Source organism: Erinaceus europaeus, chromosome 7, assembly GCF_950295315.1.
Source record: "Erinaceus europaeus chromosome 7, mEriEur2.1, whole genome shotgun sequence".
Taxonomy (NCBI): Eukaryota; Metazoa; Chordata; class Mammalia; order Eulipotyphla; family Erinaceidae; genus Erinaceus; species Erinaceus europaeus.
In genome coordinates, this window is record NC_080168.1 from 116,660,854 (window position 1) to 116,683,993 (window position 23,140).

Here is a 23,140-nt window from a genome sequence, read left to right on the forward strand (position 1 = left end):
ACGTTGGACATGGACATTGACAGGTCAATCCACATCCTCTGCTATCTCTGTCTTTCCCTAGTGGGGTAGGGCTCTGAGAGCTAAGATGGACTGAATTTTCTCAGCACGGAGAACAGCCAAGCAGCTTTGCTCTTCCCCTTCACGCTCATTGTTCTGTGTCACTAACTGACTTCCATGCATCTTTGACACTGCAAGGTTTTCCTGTCTACAATAATTTCCCCATTGATTCCCAAAAGTTTTCCCATTTCTACACACACTATCATATTCTATACAATTATACATCTGGTATCTCTACAGCAATGCTACAGAGCAAACATTTCCAACACCAAGTTAGATATTATAGTAATAGCGGACACCCTTGCTTTGTTTCAGACGTTAGTAAGAATGCTGCCAGTGTCTTCCCATGAAACTCTGTAAGTAAGATGCAGGTAAGCAGGATACTTTATGTGTTTGTTTGTTGTTTGTTTTTGTGGCATGAGGGCCTCCTGCATGTGCAGTCTCACTGCTCCCAGGCTGGCTCTTGCATTCTCCTTACTTCAGGGAGAGGGAGAGACATCCCAGCACCAGAGCTTCGCCACGTCGTGACTGTCTCACTTAAGTCCCACGCCCTATCCGATGATAGGCCCCTCTGCTTGATGGTGTTTTAAGAAAATACTTTTCTATTTCTCTTTTGTTTTGTTTTTTATTTTTTTACATTTAACCATATTTCAAACTCATGTTGAATAATTTGGGGAAAGTTTTAGAAGTATCCTCCACCTGTTTTTAATTAATTTCTACAGAAAGTTTCATCTAAGTGAGGCAATACTTTATTCTTTGCTTTTTTTTTTTAAGATTTTAATTGTTCATGAGAGAAAGTGAAGGAGCACTGGAGGAGAGAAGGGACTAGAGAGTATCTCTGGCATATGGGGCAACAGAGATTAAACTCCGGGCCTTATGCTTCCACTTTCAGCACCGTATTCACAGCACCACCTCCATTCCTCCAGCCCCCTTTGAACAACAAATATCTTTCTTTATTCCCCCTTCCAATCCATCAAGACTTTACTCAGTTACAATCTCTTCTTTTTTAAATTTTTTTTTTAAATTTTATAATTTTTTTTATATTTATTTTCCCTTTTGTTGCCCTTGTTGTTTAACATTGTTGTGGTTATTGATGTCATTGTTGTTGGGTAGGACAGAGAGAAATAAAGAGAGGAGGGGAAGACAGAGAGGGGGAGAGAAAGACAGACACCTGCAGACCTGCTTCACCTCTTGTGAAGGGACTCCCCTGCAGGTGGGGAGCCAGGGGCTCAAACTGGGATCCTTATACTGGTCCTTATGCTTAGCACCACCTGTGCTTAACCCGCTGCTCCACCCCACCGCCCGACTCCCATAATCTCTTCTAAAAGGTACTCTCTGAATTCCTCTAGGTTGTACTAAAGTGTTTTGTTTCTGGGATCCTACTAGATATTGTTCTTTCTTGCATAACTTCACTGTATTTAAACAGTTCATTGATAGGGTCATTGTCTTCCACTAGCCCAAGTCCCTTGCAAACAAGAACCCTGCAGTGTCTTCATTTTTTTTTCCCCTTTAATTTCCAGAACCTAGCAACCTAGGGAGGGGCACAGGAGATAAAGCACTGGATCCTCAAGCATGAGATCGAGAGTTCAGTCCCTGGTATTGCATGTGCCAGAGTGGTGTCTGTCTCTCTCTCTCTCTCTCTCTCTCTCTCTCTCTCTCTCCCTGCCTCCCTCCTCTTCTCTCTCAATAATAAGTTTTTAAACTTTCAATATTTAGTGCCAAACACAGTGTATAGCATATAGTAGCAGACTCGTTGATTCTTTTTAGTTTTATTTATTTATCTGATAGGGCAGAGAGAAATTGAGAGGGAAAGAGGACAGAAAACGAGAGAGAGCTGCTCAAATGAGCCTGTCAACATGTTGCTAGAGTTTAGAAGTAGGGTCCAGAGCTTGTCCAGAGAGAATGCAAAGTAACCCCTAGAAGCCAGTATATCAGGAGAGATTTCCTGGGCACAAAAAGAGGAGGGGATGAAATAAGAAACTCACAGGCAAAAGAATGAAAGAGAGATAGGGACAGTAGCAGCACACCTGTCTGGTCAAGCACGAAGCACAAGGAGGCACGCAAGGATCCTGGTATGAGCCCCTGGCTCCCCATCTGCAGGAGGGCTGCTTCACAAGCCATGAAGCAGGTGACTCTCCTTTTTTTTTTAATTAAATCTTTATTTGTTTAATTAAACAGCCAGAAATTGAGAGGGAAGGGGGTGATAGGCAGGGAGAGAGACAGAGAGACACCTGCAGCCCTGCTTCACCACTCGTGAAGCTTCCCCCCTGCAGGTGGGGACTGGAGACTCGAACCTGGGTCCTTGCTCACTATAACATGTACATTCAACCAGGTGTGCCACCACCCGACCCCGTGATTCTCTTTCTGTCTCTCTTTCTCTCTTCCTATCTTTCCTTCCCCTCTCAATTTGCCTCTGTCCTAGCCAATAAAAACAATACAAAACAAAACAAAAAAAATGGCCTCCAGGCTCAGTGGATTCATAGTGCCAGAGCCAAGCCCCAGAGATAACCCTAGAGGAAGAAGGAAAGAAAGAAAGAAAGGGAAAGAAAGAAAAGAGAGGAGCCCCCCGCCCCCTCCCCCCGCAAGTGGTGAAGTCTCACTTCTGCATTCTAGTATCTGCAGTGGAAACCTTGGTGGGTTCTGATTCTCACCTTTATTGTCAGCACCTGGTGGAGTCAGGTAACCAACCAGCTTGTGCTGTGCCCAGCTTGAAAACAGAGAAAAGGTGATGAGGTTGAGAGGTTCATTCAGGAATTAGCCTGAAGTTCCTAGCACCACCATAAGCCAGAGCTGAGTAGTGTTCTGACTTAGAAAATGAGATGAGGTGAGATGAGGTGAGAGAGAGGGAGAGGGAGGGAGAGAGGGAGGGGGAGGGAGGGAGAGAGAGAGGGAGGGGGAGGGAAAGAGAGGGAGGGAGGGAGGGAGAGGGAGGGAAAGAGAGAGGGAGAGAGAGGGAGAGGGAGGGAGAGAGGGAGAGGGAGAAAGAGAGGGGGAGAGGGAGGGAGAGAGGGAGAGAGAGGGAGAGGGAGGGAGAGAGGGAGAGGGAGAAAGAGAGGGGGAGAGGGAGGGAGAGAGGGAGAGAGAGGGAAGGAGGAGGGAGAGGGGGAGAGGGAGGGAGAGAGAGGGAAGGAGGGAGAGAGAGGGAGGGAGAGAGAGGGAGGGACAGGGAGGGAGAGAGAGAGGGAGGGAGGGAGAGAGAGGGAAGGAGGGAGAGAGAGGGAGGGAGAGAGAGGGAGGGACAGGGAGGGAGAGAGAGAGGGAGGGAGGGAGAGAGAGGGAGAGGGAGAGGGAGGGAGAGAGAGGGAAGGAGGGAGAGGGAGAGAGGGGGAGAGGGAGGGAGAGAGAAGGAGAGAGAGAGGGAGAGGAAGGGAGAGAGGGAGGGAGGGAGAGGGAAAGAGAGGGAAAGAGAGGGAGGGAGGGAAAGGAAGAGAGAGGGGGAGAGAGAGAGAGAGAGAGAGAGAGAGAGAGTTGCAATACTGCTTCACCACTCATGAAGCCCCTTCCTGCAGCCGGGATTAAGCTTCTGCACTCAGGTCTGCACTCAGCTGGGTGTAGTGCAGCAGCCAAGGCCTCCTCGCTTCCTGGGTTTATCCAGGGCTTCACAAGAAATCTAGGAGTCATCTCTGACAAATGTGTCCCTTCATCTCCAGCTTGGTCCCGTCAGGCCCACTCCCTGCTTTGCCTAGAGCGGCCCAGGTCCCAGGCTTTCTTGCCTTGGTCGCTCCGATGCCGTTTTCCCGATGTTTATTCCACACCTTGTCGCTCTTACTGTTCATTTTTCTTTGGAATGTAATTAAAAAAATTAGTAAACAAATAAAAGTTGTAATTTTTACATTTTTGGCAGTGTCAGTATCTTACATATGTGTAACTTCACTGCTCCTGAGGTAACACTTCAGTTTCTTTTTAATTCCAGACAGACAGACAGATGGACAGACAGAAACACCACAGCCCCAGAGCTGCTCTTGGTGCAGTTGCAGTCATGCGGTGTCAAGGCTCTAGGTGAGGCGTGCACCCTACCGAGCGAGCCATCTCCCAGCCCCCATAATGACTCTTTAGAAGCACAAGCATGGTCATGTCTCTTGCATGAAATGTAGAAAAAATTATAAGGTATTTTAAAAGATATTTTATTTATTCATTCATTTTGTATAGAGACAGAGAAATTGAGAAGTAAAGGGGATATAGAGACAGAGAGAGAAGTGAGGGTAAACAGCATAAGGGTTATACAAAGAGGACTCTCGTGCCTGAGGCTCCAAAGTCCCAGGTTCAATCCCCCTGCAGAGATGATGCTCTGGGGAGAAAAAAACTGAGGCAAAGAGAGAGAGAGAGAGAGGGAGAGAGAGAGAGACCTGCAATACTGTTTACCACTTGAGACCCTTCCCTGTTGCAGGTGAGGACTGGGTGCTTGAACCCGGGCCCTTGTAATGTGTGTATTCCAATGCTCCCCAACCCAGCCTCAAGTTTTCTGTTCTTTTTTTTCAAGGATTTTAAAATATATTTTAAATTTGTATTAGTGATTTAATAACAGTTATCTTACTTTTTTAAATTTTCTGTTATTTATATTAGTGATTTAGTCATTATTAACAAGACTGTAAGATAATTCTACACAGTTCCCGCCACCAGAGTTCCTTGTCCCATCCCCTCCATTAGAAACTTCCCTATTCTTTATCTCTCTGGGAGTCTGGACCAGAATTATTTTGGGGATGCAGAAGGTGTGAGTTCTGGCTTCTGTAATAGCTTCTCTGCTGGACACGGGCATTCGCACGTCAATCCACACCCCCAGTCTGTTTCTGTCTTTCCCTCTTTCTTCTAGCGTTTGCCCTTCTTCCGTAGCCAGTCAACAGCGTCAGGTTGCTGCTTGTTGCTGGCTTTGAAAGTGACTGGGATCCATGTGGATTCAGTCGGCTAGGAAGGATCGTCAGTTTCCCCAATGAATGGGTCCTCACGGGATGCACCACGGGAAGGTCGATCCAATGCATCCCTGTCTTTCCCTAGTTGGGTGGGGCTTTGCAGAGGTGAGGTTCCAGGACACATTGGTGAGTCTTCCCAGATAAATCAGGATGGTGACATAGTAGCATCTGCAGCTTGGTGGCTGAAAGGCAGTAAGACAGAAAGCAGGACAATTTGTCTAATAAATGGGAACCCAAAGATAGCAGTAGAACAGATGAAATCAGGGGTCTTCATGCGGGAAGAAGCTAGGAAGTCTATTTTAGGTGTGCTCTAAGGGGCCCCAAGATTTTAGTAATTTTTACCTGAGCCTCATAGCTAAAATGCAAGTAAACTAAAAATATTGTCTGGGAAGGTGGTGTCAGGGTTTAGAATAGGGCTAGAAAGCTGGATTAGGGCAGAGAGCAGCTCCCAAACATGAGGAAAATATATAAATACCATTCATATCATCCATCTGATCTAAGGCCCATATATAATGACAGAGATCCAGAAAGAAGGAACACAGTACTGCTCATCTCTGGCTTATGGCAGTGCTGGGGATTGAACCCATGTCCTTTGAGGCCGCAGGCTTGAAAGTCATTTTGCATAACCACTGTGCTGTCCTCCCACCACCTCCAGTGGGCCTTTATGAACACGTACTCCAAGACCGGGCCAGTCTGGGACATCTTGGCATTCACAGCCTCAACCTGTATCCCTCGCCTCCTCACTGTTCTGCCATCTTCCAGCTTCCTAAACTCTTCCCTCTTGTGGCTCTGAATACGCTTTCTTCAGTAATAAAAAGACCCACTCTCCGGACAGCCTTCACACCTGATCTAGTAATCTGTTTGTGTTCAGGTCTGTGTCCGGGGACATTTCCCTTGATCTTCCAGTTTGACGGAGGTCTTCTGTCAAATGACCATGTTACCTTCCACCCTTCCCCTCTATAGAAGGCTCCACTATTGCGACTTCAGGCATGCCGGTGGCTTAGCGCCCCACGTTTCTCATAATGAATCATTTTCCTGGGGGCTGACAGAGCGTATCTTATTTTCTCCTGGGTCCTAAATATCTGTCATAACAAGCATCACAGCAATGAGATTTAATAAATGTTAAGTGACTAGGAGAGTGAATAACTAAATGGATATACAGATTAATGACCGAGTGGTCCGCCCAATGAATGAAGAAAAACATTTACACAGGTCAAGAAGCCTGAAGGAGCAATTACTCTATTTGTCCGCCAGGGGGAGACATACTCCGACTAAAATAGCTGGAGCCTGTGCAATTGACTATAATTTGCTTCTGGATCCCCTGAAATAGATTCAAAGAATTCAATCTTTTCTTTTCTAGGAGGACTCTCCAGATCTGTCTGGATGCCCATGTTTTTTTTCCTGTTAATTTTCCTCCTTCAGGGGCCGCAAAATAGTTCACTTGGATAATATGTGGCTTTACCATGTTCACTGCCCCAAGGCCAAACTCCACAGCATTGAAGGAATCTTCTTTTTTTTTTTTTAAATATTTATTTTATTTATTTATTCCCTTTTGTTGCCCTTGTTGTTTTATTGTTATAGTCGTTGTTGGATAGGACAGAGAGAAATGGAGAGAGGAGGGGAAGACAGAGAGGAGGAGAGAAAGACACCTGCAGACCGCCTGTGAAGGGACTCCCCTGTAGGTGGGGAGCCGGGTTCGAACCGGGATCCTTATGCCAGTCCTTGTGCTTTGCACCACCTGCACTTAACCCGCTGCGCTACAGCCCGACTCCATGAAGGAATCTTCTGTACTGTGGTCTCTCTCTCTCTTTAAAACTTTGCTGTTTTTTAAATATTTTTATTTATTATTGGATAGAGACAGAGAGAAGCTGAGAGGGGAAGGGAAGATAGAGGGAGAAAGACAAAGAGACACCTGCAGCTCTGCTTCACCACTCATGAAGCTTTCTCCCTATAGACGGGACCAGGGTCTTGAACCCAGGTCCTTCCACATTATAATGTGTGCGCTTAACTAGATGTGACACTACCTGGCGCTCCCTCCCCAACACACACACACACACACACACACACACAACAATTCCCCTCCCTTGGACAATCTTAAAATCATCCATCCCTCCTACCTTTAGTCTACTAAGACTTGGCTTGCTAGATAATGTAGTCACCATGCAATTGTCCACGTCTTTGGAAAAATACTATTAAGTAGCAGCTTGGGTGGTAGTGCAGCGGGTTAAGTGCACATGGTGCAAAGCGCAAGGACCAGCGTAAGGATCTCAGTTTGATCCCCCAGCTCCCCACCTACAGAGGGGTCGCCTCACTGTGAAGCAGGTCTGCAGGTGTCTGTCTTTTTCTCCCCGTCTTCTCTTCCTCTTTCCATTTCTCTCTGTCCTATGCAACAACAGCAGCGATGATAACAATAACGGCAAAAAAAAAAAAAATGGCCTCCAGCAGCAGTGGGTTGGTAAGTGCAGGCACCCAGCCCCAGCCATAACCCTGGCGGCAAAAAAGAGAAATAGTATCATGTGTATAAATATCACCATTAACTTTTGATGCAGTCCCCCCCACAAGTACCTCTGATAATTTTTTTCTATGGAGACTCAAAATATTTTCATAATTATTCTGACAATGAAAGTCACTGGAATCCTATATGACCAAAAATAAAATAATTCTAAAAAGCTTTTTTTTTTTTTTTTTGGAAGAGGGCATATAAACTTCCTTGAGTCCTGGAGAACATTAAAAAGTAAAGAAAACAAGTAGACTTTGTCTACTGAGAGCTTGTCTGCTTCTGAGCAGTTTCTGAAAGGAGTCCTAGTTCAGTCCTAAGGACACGTCTTAGGAAATCACTCCTACCATGCACTCATACGCTCTTTTCTCTGCTGAGTTACTTTGTTTAGTACAAGGGTTAAATGGATAAAAAGTTTCATGAGGTTTACAGTAGATTAGTTCTCTAAACAATTCCCCCATTCCTTTTGTTCTGGTCCCAAAACTCTTTTCCATCTGTCTCTGAAGTCGATCTCAGGATTAGAGGAGAGGGCATCGAGGCACTATTCTTGTCTCTGGGAGGTCAGTTCATTCTTGCTCACTCCAGTCTGCATCTGTCCAGAGGATGTAGTGTATAGAGGTGGGGCGGGACGGGGCGGGGCTATGGTCGAGCAGGAGGAGAACTCAAAGCCTCTGCCTCAAGGCATGCGCAATGTCACTGCATCCATTAGCCATTCAGTAAACCTCAGAAAATTCAAACAGGGCCAGGTGGTAGTGGACCTGGTTTAGCACACATGTTACACTTCACAAGGACCCAGGTTTGAGCCCCTGGTCCCCACCTGCAGGGGGAAAGCTTTGCGAACGGTAAAGCAGTGTTGTCGGTCTCTCTCTCTCCCCCTTCCCTCTTGATTTCTGGCTGTCTCTATAGCAAATAAATAAAGATAATAAAAAAAAAAACACAAATTTTAAAAAAGGACATTTAAAACATACATGATACTGAGGAGAACTGATATTAAGTCAGCTTGGAAAGCCACTTTTCACAAGTGTGTCTTAAGCTTTTTGAAATTAATCCTTGGGTAGGTGTTATCACTCATTTTTTACACGGGTCAGCAAACTTGAGATTTATCTATCTAGAATAATGAAATTGTGTCCAGTTGAAAGGCAATTACAGAAGCCAGACCTCCTACATTCTGCACCCCATAGAGATCTTTGGTCCATCCTCCCAGAAGGATGAAGAAATGGGGACACTTCCAGTGGAGGGAAGGGAATATGGCGCTCTGGTGGTGGGAACTCTGTGAATTGTAGCCCTTTTATCCCACAATCTTGTTGACCATTATTAAATCACTAATAATAAAAAAAGTTGAAAAATAAGAAAACACAAAGCAGAACTTGGACTGGAGTTGGCATATCGCACCAAAGTAAAAGACTCTGGGGTGAGGGCGAGGGTTCAGGTCCTGGAACATGATGGCAGAGGAGGGGTTGAATTGTTAAGTGAAAACCTGAGACATGTTACACATGTATAAACTACTGTATTTTGCTGTTGACTGTAAACCATTAGTCCCTCAATAAAGAAAAAAAAAGACAGAAAAAGGAGAAATAAATAATGAAATGGTTCTGGCAAGTGGGGTAACTTACAGCTACTGCTATCAACTGAGAGCTGAGTCCCTATGGGGTCTGCATATGTTACATTGCTTCTTAAATATGGAATATACTAGAAAAAAATAAATATTAAGAGAAAATATATTATTAAACTAGTAAAAGAAAGTTACTTTTCAAAAAAAGAAAGTTACTTTTCCCAGTTAGTTTACCACTTGGGTCTTTTTAAAAAAATTTTTTTAATCTTTATTTATTGGATAAGGACAGCCAGAAATCAAGAGGGAAGGGAGTTACAGAGAGGGAGAGAGACAGACAGACACCTGCAGCACTGCTTCACCATTTGCAAAGCTTTCCCCCTAAAGATGGGGACCGGGGGCTTGAACCTGCATCCTTGCGCATTGTAATACACGCACTCAACCAGGTGCGCCACCACTCGGCCCCTGGGTCTTTCCACACACACACACACACACACAACTTTGCTTTTTTGACTGATTCCCCACACTCCATTGTTCATAAGGTGTCTCAAACATCCATTATTTTTTAGTGACATAAAAAGATGTGTGTCTTCTCACTTGTCATCTTTCTTTAGAAAGGGTGTCAAGGGGACTTTACCATCAACATTCAGCCAAACAGCCCCTGAAGAAGATGACGTCTTTTCACAGAGGAAGTAATAAGTAATAAGTAGTAAGTTTGGGCCAGAGGCCCAAAAACTGTTGCAAAAGAGCTTTTGTAACTCATTTTACCTAATTCAGTTTCTTAATTTGTGCATTTTTTCTCTTTGTTTGCAAGTAGTTCTCTCTTTAGTCCTTTTTCTTTCTTTTTTTTTAATTTTTATTTATTTATTTATTTTTCTAGAGCATTGCTTAGCTTTTGTACATTTTCGAGAGGTTTCGTGGTGGAATACTGTCCCCCAGCACACTATCACTAAATTATAGAGCATGTCGGTCAGAAGAGGTTTGGAGCCAGTAGGTGGAGAAATGGGTTTTGTCATTCCAGTAAGAGCCACACAGATCTCTGTGGCTTATGTAGCTGCAAGGTTTACACTCAGATTTGTAAACTGGGACACCTTGATGACATCTACCCATGCAGACGGGATACTAAAGCATGTTGAACAGTAACAGCAGCAGTCCTTACAAGCAAAACAACATGATCACATTTCCAGTTCAAGTTGATGCCAAGGTCTGAAAATAGGAGAACTAGCTGTACTGTCAATCGACACCATCTAATGAACAATTCCTGAGAACAGAACTGGAATGGGCAGGGGGAAAAAGACAGAATGATGATTGAAAAATCTTAAGAGATGCAGTATTTTTTTTTTTTTTTTGCCTCCAGGGTTATCGCTGGGCTCAGTGCCTGCACTAGGAACCCACTGTTCCTGGAGGCCATTTTTTTCCCCTTTTGTTCCCTTGTTGTTGTAGCCTTGTTGTGGCTATCGTTGTTGATGTCGTTTGTTGTTGGATAGGACAGAGAGAAATGGAGAGAGGAGGGCAAGACAGAGAGGGGGAGAGAAAGACACCTGCAGACCTGCTTCACCGCCTGTGAAGCGACTCCCCTGCAGGTGGGGAGCCGGGGGCTCGAACCGGGATCCTGACGCCGGATCCTTTCTTGGGTTCTTGAGCCTTGCGCCAGGTGCACTCAACCCACTGCGCTACCGCCGACCCCCTAGATGTAGTATGTTTTTAAAAAGCAGAAACAATGTGGGCTGGGAGGTGGCACAGTGGATAAAGTATTGAACTCTCAAGAAGGAGGTCCTACGTTCAGCCCCAGCAGCACATGTACCAGACTGATGTCTGGTTCTTTCTCTCTTAGCTTTCTCATTAATAAATAAATAAATAAATAAAATATCTTTAAAAAGAATTTTAAAAGCGGAACAACTTAGAAGATCATGCATAATCAAAATATGAAGAACCAAAAAAAAAAAAAAGACATAAAATACATTAAAAATGGAGTTGGAAGGTTGAGTACAAGATGTGGTAACATGTAGTTTCTCTCTCAGCTTTCAACTTTTTATAGAGAGGTGACATTTTTTTTCCAAGACCATTGCCCAATGCAGAGAACCCAGGCGCCTTGACCGCAGGGCACAGCCTCTGGGCGAGGCGAGAAAACAGCCGGTTACCTGGACCCGCCCAGGCTCCGGGCGCTTCACGGGTCTGCGCAGGCGCGGCCGGCAGACAGCCGCTCGGCAGTGCGCAGGCGCCCATCCTAGCGCTCTCCGCATCGTGTAAACAGAGGGGCCTGCTGGAGACGACTTGTGCTTCCGGGTCACGCCTTGACAGCGGCTTTCGCGACCCCGCTCAGCCCGGCGGCGTTTCAGTGAGTGCAGCCCTCGCTCGGGGGGCGCCGGGAGCGGGGCCGCTAAGCGGGGCACAGGCTGCACGCCCCGTAACGCTCCCCCCACTCCCCGTTCGGGCTCCGCCAGCCCTTGAGCTGCGACTGGCTTCTGGGCCTTGGGTCCAGATCGGGGCGGGGGGTTGGTGCTCCTCCGGGGCTCCCCGCCTCCCCGCCTCCCCGCCTTGCGGATCCTGCTCCCGGGACCCCCGCCGGGGACGGGGACGCCCCCTCCCGCGCTCCCCCGGGTGCCCCCGACCCCGTCGCTGCCCCCAGCCCTCCCCCACCAGCAGGTGCAGGGGGTCGGCGCGCTGTCCACGTGGCCGCTTGGCTTTTTTTTTTTAGTGTAATTTCCCTTTTGTTGCCCTTGTTGTCCTTTATTGTTGTTGTAGTTATTATTATTGTTTATGTCGTCGTTGTTGGATAGGACAGAGAGAAATGGAGAGAGGAGGGCAAGACAGAGAAGGGGAGAGAAAGACAGACACCTGCAGACCTGCTTCACTGCTTGTGAAGCGACCCCCCCCTGCAGGTGGGGAGCCGGGGGCTCGAACCCGGATCCTGACGCCGGTCCCTGCGCTTTGCGCCACGTGCGCTTAACCCGCTGCCCCACCGCCCGACTCCCTTTGCCCGACTTCTCTGTGCGCAAAGGGAGGGAGAGAAAACGGGGGAAGGGGTCTCCAGACTAGAGACCCACCCGACACGGGGTGCAGGTTCTTCTTTTGATGTTATTTCTTTCTTGTTGGGTAACGAGCGGGAGAGACAGAGACGCCTGCAGCCCGGCTTCACCGCTCGCGAAGCTTTGGCTCTGCAAGTGGGGAGCGGGGGCTTGAACCCGGGTCCTTGCGCGCAGCCAGGGGCGCCTGGGCTCTAGATGCTGCAGACTGTCAGTGCCCCACACAGTCAGCAAAACCTTTCAAGCTAAGTTGTGTTTTTGTTTGGGGGGTTTTTTGTTTTGTTTTTACTTTAGATGCTGCTGTCCCACATTCTTGGAATTGCTCACTCTAATCTCTCTGCCTTTTTTTTTTTTTCTTGCAACACTAAAATATATTAAGCCCACTGGCTGTTACAAAGATTAAAACAGAGGCCAGTTCTTCAGAAGTTTTCAGAAAGCAATATAATCAAGTGTCTAAACTGAATCATTCACAATAACAGAGAATATTTAATTTGGGGCTGGGAAGACAGCATAATGGTTATGGTTAAAGGACTGTCTTGCCTGAGGCTCCAGGGTTCCAGGTTCAATCCTCAGCACCACCATAAGCCAGAGGTGAGCAGTGCTCTGGTCTTTCTCTCTGTATCTCTCTCATTAAAATAAAATAAACCGTGACCCGGGAGGTGGTGCAGTGGATAAAGCATTGGGCTCTCAAGCATGAGGTCCCGAGTTCAATACCCGGCAGCACATGTACCAGAGTGATGTCTGGTTCTTTGTCTCTCCTATCTTTCTAATAAATATAATCTTAAAAATAAAGTAAGCAGCGGGTTAAGTGCACACGGTAGGAAGCGCAAGGACCTGCAGAAGGATCCCAGTTCGAGCCCCCGGCTCCCCACCTGCAGGGGAGTCGCTTCACAGGTGGTGAAGCAGGTCTGCAGGTGTCTTATCTTTCTCTTCCCCTCTCTTTCTTCCCCTCCTCTCCATTTCTCTCTGTCTCATCCAACAACAACGACATCTAGAACAACAACAATAACTACAACAATAAAACAACAAGGGCAACAAAAGGAAATAAATATTAAAAAATGGGAAAAGGGGTTTTAGGGTAGCAATTATAAAAAAATATATAGTTGGCTTTAAACGTTGTAGTTCTGCCTTGTAGTTTAACATACATTGTCTGAATCTGTGTCTCAACTGTTATGAACAACCATTCATTAAATTTTTAAATCAATTTTATATGTTTTAAATTTTTTTAATTGTGGCCTGGGAGGTGGCACAGTGGATAAAGTATTGAACTCTCAAGCTGTGAGGTCCCGAGTTCAATCCCGGGCAGCACATGTACCAGAGTGATGTCTGGTTCTTTCTCTCTCTCCTCCTATCTCGCTCATTAATAAATAATTTTTTTTTAAATTTATCTTGGATAGAAACAAGTTGAGAGGGAAGGGAGAGAGAGACAACTGCAGCTCTTTCTCCTGCGGGTGGGGGCTGGGGGCTTGAACCGTACGCACTGTAATAGGTAAGCCACCCCAGCCCGACTTTGCGTTCTTAAATCTGTTTGCTTCTAACTACAAGCAGACGCCACAGGTGAGAGCGCTGAGGTTTTGTTTGTTTTTTAGTGTTTTTTTTCCTAATTTTACATAGATGACTCCATAGTAAATATATTTTTGTATTCCTCCCATGTTTTAGAATATTACCTAAAACATTTCCATTTTTAATTTTCCCTTCCTAGAGACACTTTTTAATACAGTGCCAGAAACTGAACTCGGGGCCTTACTCATGGGTACAACTGCTAAGCGGCTTCCCCAGCCCTATTTGATGTTTTTTTGTTTTGTTTTGTATACTACAGAGTGTTCAAAGTGCTATTCCACCACCCAGAGTTCCAACTTATTTTTATTTTGTCTTTGGTGTTCTCATGTGATGCCGGGGATCAAACCCAGACCTGGACACATGTCAGGCAGATGCTCATTGGCTTAACCACCTCCCCAGCCCTGACTGAAGACCTTTTAAACTAACATAGGTGTCATTTGCTCCTTAGTTTTGTTTCTTCTTTACCTTCTCATAGGTAACAACCACCCCCACTGATTAATCAAACAATCACTGTTTATTAAAGACCTGCTTTTATGATAGTCTGCGACACTATGATCTGTTACATGGGCAGGAAACTAGAGGACACAGACCTGACTTCAGCTGACTTCAGCTGATTCCAGAGTAGATGGAGAAAGAGTTTGAACTTAACTGTACTGCAAGGTGAAATGCAAGAACCAGCCTAAAGGCAGTGCTAGAATATGAACCACAAAATTCAGAGGAGAGAAAGAATGTTTTGTGGCTTTTTCAGCCTTTAAAAAATTCCCTTGGAGCATGATAGCAGAGGAGGACCTAGTGGGGGTTGTATTGTTATGTGGAAAACTGGGAAGTGTTATGCATGTACAGACTATTGTATTCTACTGTCAACTGTAAGCCATTAATCCCCCCGATAAAGAAATTTCAAAAAATGAAAAAATAAAAATTCCCTTGGCGGAGGCTGGGTGGTGGCACACGTGGTTGAATACACACACTACCATGCTCAAGGTTTGAGAGCCTGCTCCCAACACGCAGGGGGTCAGGCCTAAAGGTGTCTTTCTCTCTCTCTATCTTCCCCTCCCATCTCAATTTCTCTCTGTGTCCTATCAAATAAAATAGAAAAGGAGAAGAGGAAAAAAAAAAAAAAAAGGAAAAATGTCTGTTGAGAATGATGAATGCGCAGTGCCAATAGTGATGGCGGGAGTGACCGTAGTGGCGAGAATAACAGCAACAATAATAATGATGATGGTGATGATGATAAAAGTCCCTTTGCCTCACATCTTGTTTATAAACCACACAGAGCTTCTCGGTTCTCGGGGCCTCCGGGGGAACTGGTTTGACAAGGTCAAAGAGAACCAAGCTTCTAAATATCAGAAGATTTGTTCCCAGTTTTACTCAGCTCCCTGTTTCTTTATGGTCAAGAAAGAAGAGAACTAGCTAATCACTGATCCTGACACCTGCTGTCGGTATGGGAAGGCCTCATCATAACTCTGAGCCCTAACAGCAGGATGCCCAGCACCTAAAACGTGTTTGTTGCAGGCAGACTGGAGCATGTGCACATCCTCTGCGCCTTGATGAGTTCCAGTATGTGGTATATTATGCAGAGCATCCAGAGCAAGTACTCTCTCTCGGAGCGCCTAATCCGGACCATTGCTGCCATCCGCTCCTTCCCACATGATAACGTAGAGGACCTCATCAGAGGGGTGAGTGTTCGCCGTGGAGTCCTTTGGCTGTAAGTGGGGACAGTCCTGGGGAAGCCTAATAAGACTGCAGACTCGCTGCTTTGACTCAGCACATCTAATCTTGTTAAATGTTTTACCATGGCTGCTCAGATGTTTTCAGTACATAGGTATTCGAGTTTGCTGTGCTGCTCTTCCCTTCTGCCTTCCACTTGTGTATCTGATAGTTTTCTTCTTCAAGATGTAGGGTCTAGGTAACCCAGTTCTTGTTTTCTTTGTAAAATCTGTTAGGACACGGTCCGGATGGAATTCAGGAAGCTCCAAGTCTTCTGCACACACTGTACTAAGGGAAGGAGGAGGCTAGAAAGCAGAAGTGATTCTCAAATCCTTCTGGGCTCCAGGAATTACTTGGAAGATATTAGCCGTCTTCTGTCCTTTTTTTTTTTTTCCCTTTTGTTGCCCTTGTTTTTATTGTTGTAGTTATTATTATTGATATCATCATTGTTGGATAGGACAGAGAGAAATGGAGAGAGGAGGGGAAGACAGAGAGGGGGAGAGAGAGACAGACACCTGTAGACCTGCTTCACCACCTGTGAAAGGACCCCCCTGTAGGTGAGGAGCTGGGGGCTCAAACCAGGATCCTTACTCTGGTCCTTGTGCTTTGCACCACGCGCACCCGCTACACTACTGCCCGACTCCCAGATGGGAACTTTTAACAACTAGAAAACATAGCCAGATCATGACTTCTCTGTAATCTTTTAAGCAGCTGTAGAATCCATACTTATAGCCTGGAGCTCTGAGGCACTTAAGAGTTGTATATCAAGCTGTGACAAGAAGTCATACAGGTTTAACTTATTCTAAGCAAAAGTGGTATCAGAAGCCTTAGCAGTCGAGACTTTGTCACATTCTAATTCCAGCCCTGCCGCTGAGTCACTCAGCAGCGCTGGTCTTGACTGGGACCTGCACATCCTTTATTAGATTCGAAAGGGAAGTGGCAGCAGCTGCTGGGTGGCAGGGCATTCTGATGCTGAGGCTGCTTTGGAAATGTTTAGAGAAAAAGAAATGTCAGGCGCCCTTTACTGCTCTTGAACAGGCATCTGCTAAATGGCAAAAGGAACATGCCAGATCTCCTGGCTTCACTCGGACTGACTTGCTTCCCTTCCGGTGGCCTTAGAAATTGGGTAATTGGGGGTTGGGTGGTACCACAACGGGTTAAGTGCATATGGCACAAGGACCAGCATAAGGATCCCGGTTGGAGCCCCCAGCTCCCCACCTCCAGGGGGGCCGCTTCACAAGCGGTGAAGCAGGTCTGCAGGTGTCTGTCTTTCTCTCCCCTTCCTCTTTCGATTTCTCTCTGTCCTGTCCAGCAACAACAAAAAATGGCTGCCAGGAGCAGTGGGTTCCTAGCTTCAGCAATAACCCTGGAAACAAGATATATATATGTGTGTATATATATATATATATATATATATCCCTTTGATTTGGATATTAAGTTACAACATTACACAGTTAATGGCCAGAGCACCTGCACCGATAGTGTGCTGGCAGTATGTTTATAACTATACTCAGCGCCAGACCCTCTTCCTCACACTTAGTTGGTATGGCCTCCTCCTCCGTGAGCCAGAGCTGAGCACACTGACTGGTTTCCTTCCGCCCTCAGGGAGCAGATGTGAACTGTACCCATGGCACACTGAAACCCCTGCACTGTGCCTGCATGGTGTCAGATGCCGACTGTGTGGAGTTACTGCTGGAGAAAGGGGCTGAGGTAATGGCATTACCATTTTCACATCCGTGGGTCAAACTTCAGCTCCGTTTTCTTACAGTTGTCTGTCTCTTCATCTTTCTCTTTTCTAGCTCATGGTAAGACCGGCATAGCCAATTCCAAAGGAAAACATGATGGTCAATGTGTAAAACGACCCTGAGAATTCCCTCCCTTTGCCTTTCTCTCCACCTAAGCTGTCCGTGGCTTCAGGAAGAGGAAATCTATCTCTCTTCTCTCTCCACCCTTCCTTCCACAGTTGTTCGTATTTCCATTAAGTCCTGTCACTAACTATTGACTACCCAGAGGCCCTTGGGCTTTGATGAAATCTAAATCATTTGAGACTGCTGTCAGACACATACTTCTCACGCCACCACCACTGTAAGATAAATACCATAAAGCACTGAATTGAATACCATAATTCCTCTGAATTGGGCCACTGACACTCTTTCAGTTCACTAGTTTATTTTCTATTTTATTAGATCTTGTGCCTGTCTTCTTCTAATGCCTTAAAAGAGATTTGTCTTAAGAATAGATAAAGTTATGTTGATATTAACAGGGTGCTTGCTGCATATTGTAAATGATTTTAAATTTGATCCTGTTTAAAATTCAGACTGTGACTTTGAATTCTGGCTCTGTAACTTCCAGCTATGTGGCATTGAATACATTACTTAACCTTTATTTGCCTCAGTAGAAAGTCTCTATAATGGGGTGAGGAGTGATCATGCCGTCTTCTCCTTCTTCTTCTTCATTGGATAGACAGAGAAGGAAGGGGATGATAGAGAAGAAGAGAGACAGAGAGATACCTGCAGCCCCGTTTCACTGCCAGGTGGAGAACGGCAGCTTGACCAGGGTCCTTGCACGTGATAACATGTGCACTGAATCAGGTGCACCACCACCTGGCCCTAGTGCTGTCTTCTTTTTTTTTTTCCTCCAGTTATTGCTGGGCTCGGTGCCTGCACCATGAATCCACCGCTCCTGAAGGCCATTTTTCCCCCTTTTGTTGCCCTTGTTGTAGCCTCGTTGTGGTTATTATTATTGCCATTGTTGATGTCGTTCGTTATTGGATAGGACAGAGAGAAATGGAGAGAGGAAGGGAAGACAGAGAGGGGGAGAGAAAGACAGACACCTGCAGACCTGCTTCACCGCCTGTGAAGCGACTCCCCTGCAGGTGGGGAGCTGGGGGCTTGAACCGGGATTCTTACGCGGGTCCCTGAGCTTTGCGCCACATGCGCTTAACCCGCTGACCCCCTGCTGTCTTCTTATAATATTATGAGGTATGGGGGTCCTGGTCGACTATACACATCACGTTGCTCAAGGACCCAGGTTCAAGTAGTGGGGGTACACTTCACAAGCCGTGAAGCCCATCTGTAGGTGTCTTTCTTCCTCTCTTTCAGCCCCTCCCCTTCAATTTATCTGTCCTATCAAATAAAATATTGATAGAAAGAAAAAGGAAAAGAAAAAATAGTTACCAGGAGCAGTGGTGTTGGCATCAAACCTCCGCAGTAACCCTGGTGGCGATTAAAAAAATTTTTTTGAAAAATAAAAATAAATAAAAGATCACGCTGTGTTTACACTAGCGTGTAATAATTGCTAAGTGAGTGGTTGTTACATAAATTAGAAGTTCTTACTATTTGTGAGCCAGCTTGCAGGTGTATAAATTACGATACTAATTTGAGTCAGACGTGCCATGAACCCGTGCGCTGGCCCCAATACTCGGCCCAAAAGAGCCGGCCCTCAGCGCCCTCACCCCACAGCCTTGTTGTCCTCCACTTGTCTTACCTACTCCAAACGTTTTTGAGCAACCCTGACGTCAAACCCAGAGGTTAATGTCAGTGATGGAAGTGAAAATATCATGGGGGGCGTTGGAGTTCAGCAACTTTAAGTTGAACTCAGTGAAGTGTTTCAGCTCCTCTTTACCACACTGCGTTTCTCTGGGGAAGCAGCTATGCTGTTTACAGATTTGGGCTTTGAAGTCTTTGTAGTCTTACAAACCTATAGGCATTGCTGCCTTTTAGCAAGTCAACGTTTTCTCCAGCACTGGGAGTGTTGCTTTTTTCCCCACAAGCTTGTGGGTTTTTTTTTCTTTTCACCAGACCACTGCTCAGCTGTGGGTTATGGCGGATTGAACCTCGGGTCTCAGAGCCTCAGCCATGAGTCTTCTGCAGAACCATTGTGCTGTGTCCCTTGCCCTCCCACAAGCTTTCATCCATATTCTCTAGTGAAGCCACAGAACCTACAGCTGTATAATATATAGTATACACACATAGCAAGAAAGAGGGGGACTAGGTGGTGGCACACCTGGCTAAGCGCACACATTACAGTGCCCAAGGATCCAGGTTCAAGCCCCCAGTCCCCACCTGCAGGGGGACAGCTTCATGAATAATATGATTCTATCTCCCCCTCCCCTCTCAATTTCTCTTCATCTCTACTCAACAATAAATACATTTTTTAAAAGAGACGGAGGGGGCCAGGTGGTAGCGCAGCAGTTTAAGCACACATGGCACAAAGACTGGCGCAAGGATCCCAGTTCGAGCCCCCGGCTCCCTACCTGCAGGGGGGTCACTTCACAAGCGGTGAAGCAGGTCTGCAGGTGTCTTTCTCTTCCTTTCTCTGTCTTCCCCTCCTCTCTCCATTTCTCTCTGTCCTACCCAACAACAACAGCAATAAGAATGATAATAACAACGATAAACAACCAGGGCAACAAAAGGGAAAAACTAGCCTCCAGGAGCAGTGGATTCATAGTGCAGGCACCTAATACTTGTGCCAGCAATAACCCTGAAGACTAAAACAAAAAAAAGAGAAGTAAGGAGAGGGGGCTGACTTGGAATAACAAATGAAGCTTCTCTGTGGTTGAAGGACACAGAACAGAGCTTTGGCCTCGGTATTTTTCAGTCTGGTCGCCACTATTCAGACTGCAGAGTAAGCTGGGAGAAGTCAAGTGATCCACAGCCTTTACCCTGTGGGCATATTCAGGCCGCTTTCCTGTGAATGTAGTTACCAGGTCTTAGACAGCATCACCTCCTTCTTATCCCCTGCCCTGTGGCATATGCTACTGCAGTCAGTAGGATCAAAGCCTCAGTGGTGCAGGCCAGCTAGTCAGTGCACAAGCTGTCACACTGCTTGAGTGGGGACAGGTCTTTCCCTTTCTGCTCCTAAGCTGCTCTTGTCACATCCTCTTCCTTAGTCACCAACACCCCCTGGGAATTGTCTGCTCCCCTTCTTGTTCTGGACATTCATTCCTTTAACAAAGGCAGTGGACACACACAAACACACACACACACACACACACACACACACACACACACGCTGCTCTGCTGGCCTGACTTTTCAGTAGTCTGTCTACTGTAATAGAGTTCCTCATCTTTACAGGTGAATGCCCTGGATGGCTACAACCGAACGGCCCTTCACTATGCAGCTGAGAAAGATGAGGCTTGTGTGGAGGTCCTGCTGGAGTACGGTGCAAACCCCAATGCACTGGATGGCAACCGAGACACCCCCCTTCACTGGGCAGCCTTTAAGAACAATGCCGAGTGTGTGCGGGCCCTGCTGGAGAGCGGGGCCTCTGTCAACGCCCTGGATTACAATAACGATACCCCGCTCAGCTGGGCTGCCATGAAGGGGAACCTTGAGAGTGTCAGCATACTTCTTGATTACGGCGCAGAGGTCAGAGTCATCAACCTAAAAGGCCAGACACCCATCTCCCGCCTGGTGGCTCTGCTAGTCAGAGGACTTGGAACAGAGAAAGAGGACTCTTGCTTTGAGCTCCTCCACAGAGCTGTTGGACACTTTGAATTAAGGAGAAATGGCATCATGCCAAGAGAAGTGGCCAGAGACCAGCAGCTTTGTGAAAAACTGACTGTTCTGTGCTCAGCCCCAGGGACTCTCAAAACTCTCTCTCGCTATGCTGTGCGCCGAAGCCTGGGGCTCCAGTTCCTACCAGAGGCGGTGAAGGGCCTTCCGCTGCCAGCCTCTCTGAAGGAGTACCTGCTGCTCCTCGAGTAGCCTGGAGGAGACCTCAGCACCACCCTGCAGGCAACTCTGGGTGAGAGCCCCCCCTGCAGCGCTGTCTGTGTCTTGGAGAACAGGAAAAGCAGTCCTTCCTATCGTGTAGTTCATAGTTCAAGGTGACATGTCACAACAGTGACCAACTCCATACCACCTCCCCTCCCCAAACCAAGCAACCAAACAAAATTCCTCACTTTTTTTTTTTTGTCTGTTGCTTACTTAGCCGTTTGTATTAGCATTGGACAAAATAGGCACCACCCCCCACCCCCACCCCTTAGGGAAAAAGTTAAACTGTGTATTTCTCTAGGAAGATGAAGAATATTTAAAAAGACTTGTGTTTGGTTTTCCTCTGGAGACATGATCAACATTTCAGAAGATTCCCTCTGGAAGTGTTCTGATGAATTTACGAAGAAGTCAAAAGAAAAACCCCAGCTCAAGATCAAACTACTCCCAACCCAGATGGCATGTTCAGAATCAGGCTGGATGCGCCCCTAGCATGCCACGTCCTGGGGCATTCAGAAGGGACAGTCCCCCTCTCTTCAAAGCAGACAGGAGTCTGCCTCTTCCGTGTGTGGGCTCTCAGGTTACAGTAGCTCAACAGCTTCATTCCAGAAAGATTCCTTGCTGCCTTGCCGAGGTAGACTCTTAAGTAGGCCTAAGAACTTCTCTTCTAATCTGACTCCTCTTCCTGGAAGCTGGTTGGCCCAGCTGGGCTTCTGGTGCAGTCTTTGTAGCCCAAAGGGGTGCACTGCAGCAGGGGAGGGCATGGGCAGGGCTGCCTCTTCCCACCGGTCTCCGTTCCTCATTGGAAGCTCCTGCTGCTGAAAGCTTGGAGTTGTGTTTCTTTGGGTTGTTTTCAAACCTTTCCTTTTTACTGATCTGCATGGCCCTGGTGAAGAGACTGGGCTTGGAGGGAGGGCGGGCACGGGAAGAGTTGTTGACATGGCTCACCTACCCAGTGCTTAGCTGAAAGTACTTAGTCAGCAGCACTCTGCCTTTTCACCTATGTTCCTAAACTAGATCCAGTGGTTATTGATCTCAGCTGACCTATGTGCAAATTTACCAAATCTTTAAGAATCTGACTGGGAGTCGCACATAAATATGAATGGAGTCTGTTGACACGGCTCACTTGAGAAAATGTTTGCCTTTGTCTTTTTGCTGTTGGTGTTTTTTGCTCACTTGAAAAAAGAAAAAATAAACTGATCTAAAAGCAAGTTTGGGAATCTCTCCTACTTTTTCCACACATTATTTAATCACCCTCAGCCCCAGTACCCTCATCTTTAAAAAAAAAATTTTTTTTTAATTGATTTAATAATGATTGACAAGACCATAGGATAGGAGGGGTACAATTCCACACAATTCCCACCAACAGAGTTCCATATCCCATTCCCTCCACTGGAAGCTTTCCTGTTCTTTATCCCTCAGGGAGCATGGACCCAAGTATCCTCATGTTAAAGGTGCGAAATCACCACTCCCCAAAGGGCAGCTTGAGGGTTAGTAATAATGGTCCTTGGTAGTTGATTTCTCTTTTCCATTACAAAGAGTATGCGTTTTGGTTTCTTTCATCTGGACTCTGAAAAGCCCTTAGTCACTGCTGAGAACTATTTTTAAGGTCTAACAGCGAGACTTTGGATAGCCAGAGAAAGTGAGGTAATCAAAGCAAATCTCTAATGTTCTTTGTCAACGTTTGAACCCCTTCCCTGCTTCATGAAGCAAGGCAGGAAATTCCAAACTTAGGCTGGGAGGAGTGTGTACATCTGCGTCAAGAGCTAACATCTGGTTCTAGAAGGCTAGCTGTGCACCTGGCATTGAGAGGGCATCCCCTCTGTCTTCGTGTCTGGTGGCATGTGTGCTCAGCCGTCTCCTGACCCCTCCGTTAGCTATCTCCTGATCCCTCAGCTCAGTTCTGAAGCCACCCTGTGGGACTGAGGAGAGCAGGGTGCTTTCTGTCTGTCTGCCATAGCAGAATCACTAGTGCTCTCAATTTGGGTTCTAATCTGTAGTCCCAACTGCAGACCAACTGGACTACATGGGTGCCTAGCTAATGAGAAAGTTTAAAGAAGCCATTACTATGAACCAAAAATAAACTGAGCTAAATAAAAAGCGACAGTTTTCCAAAGCAGTC

General features: G+C 46.3%; 1 protein-coding gene across 7 annotated transcripts; it reads left to right on the plus strand.

Annotated features, from left to right (window-relative positions):
* The first annotated feature begins 394 nt into the window (after nucleotides 1–394).
* Nucleotides 395–22,229, plus strand: ASB8 (ankyrin repeat and SOCS box containing 8). Of its 7 annotated transcripts, none has more exons than XM_060195465.1 (4): nucleotides 395–413; nucleotides 15,113–15,272; nucleotides 16,909–17,013; nucleotides 20,380–22,229. In XM_060195465.1, the coding sequence occupies exons 2-4, from the start codon at nucleotides 15,144–15,146 to the stop codon at nucleotides 21,010–21,012; spliced, it is 867 nt and encodes a 288-aa protein (XP_060051448.1). In that variant the 5' UTR covers nucleotides 395–413; nucleotides 15,113–15,143; the 3' UTR covers nucleotides 21,013–22,229. The 7 variants fall into 7 exon arrangements, with proteins under 7 accessions (XP_060051448.1, XP_060051452.1, XP_060051449.1 ...); XM_060195469.1 differs by having other exon boundaries at nucleotides 410–428; XM_060195466.1 differs by having other exon boundaries at nucleotides 411–428; nucleotides 15,109–15,272.
* The last annotated feature ends 911 nt before the right edge of the window (nucleotides 22,230–23,140 follow it).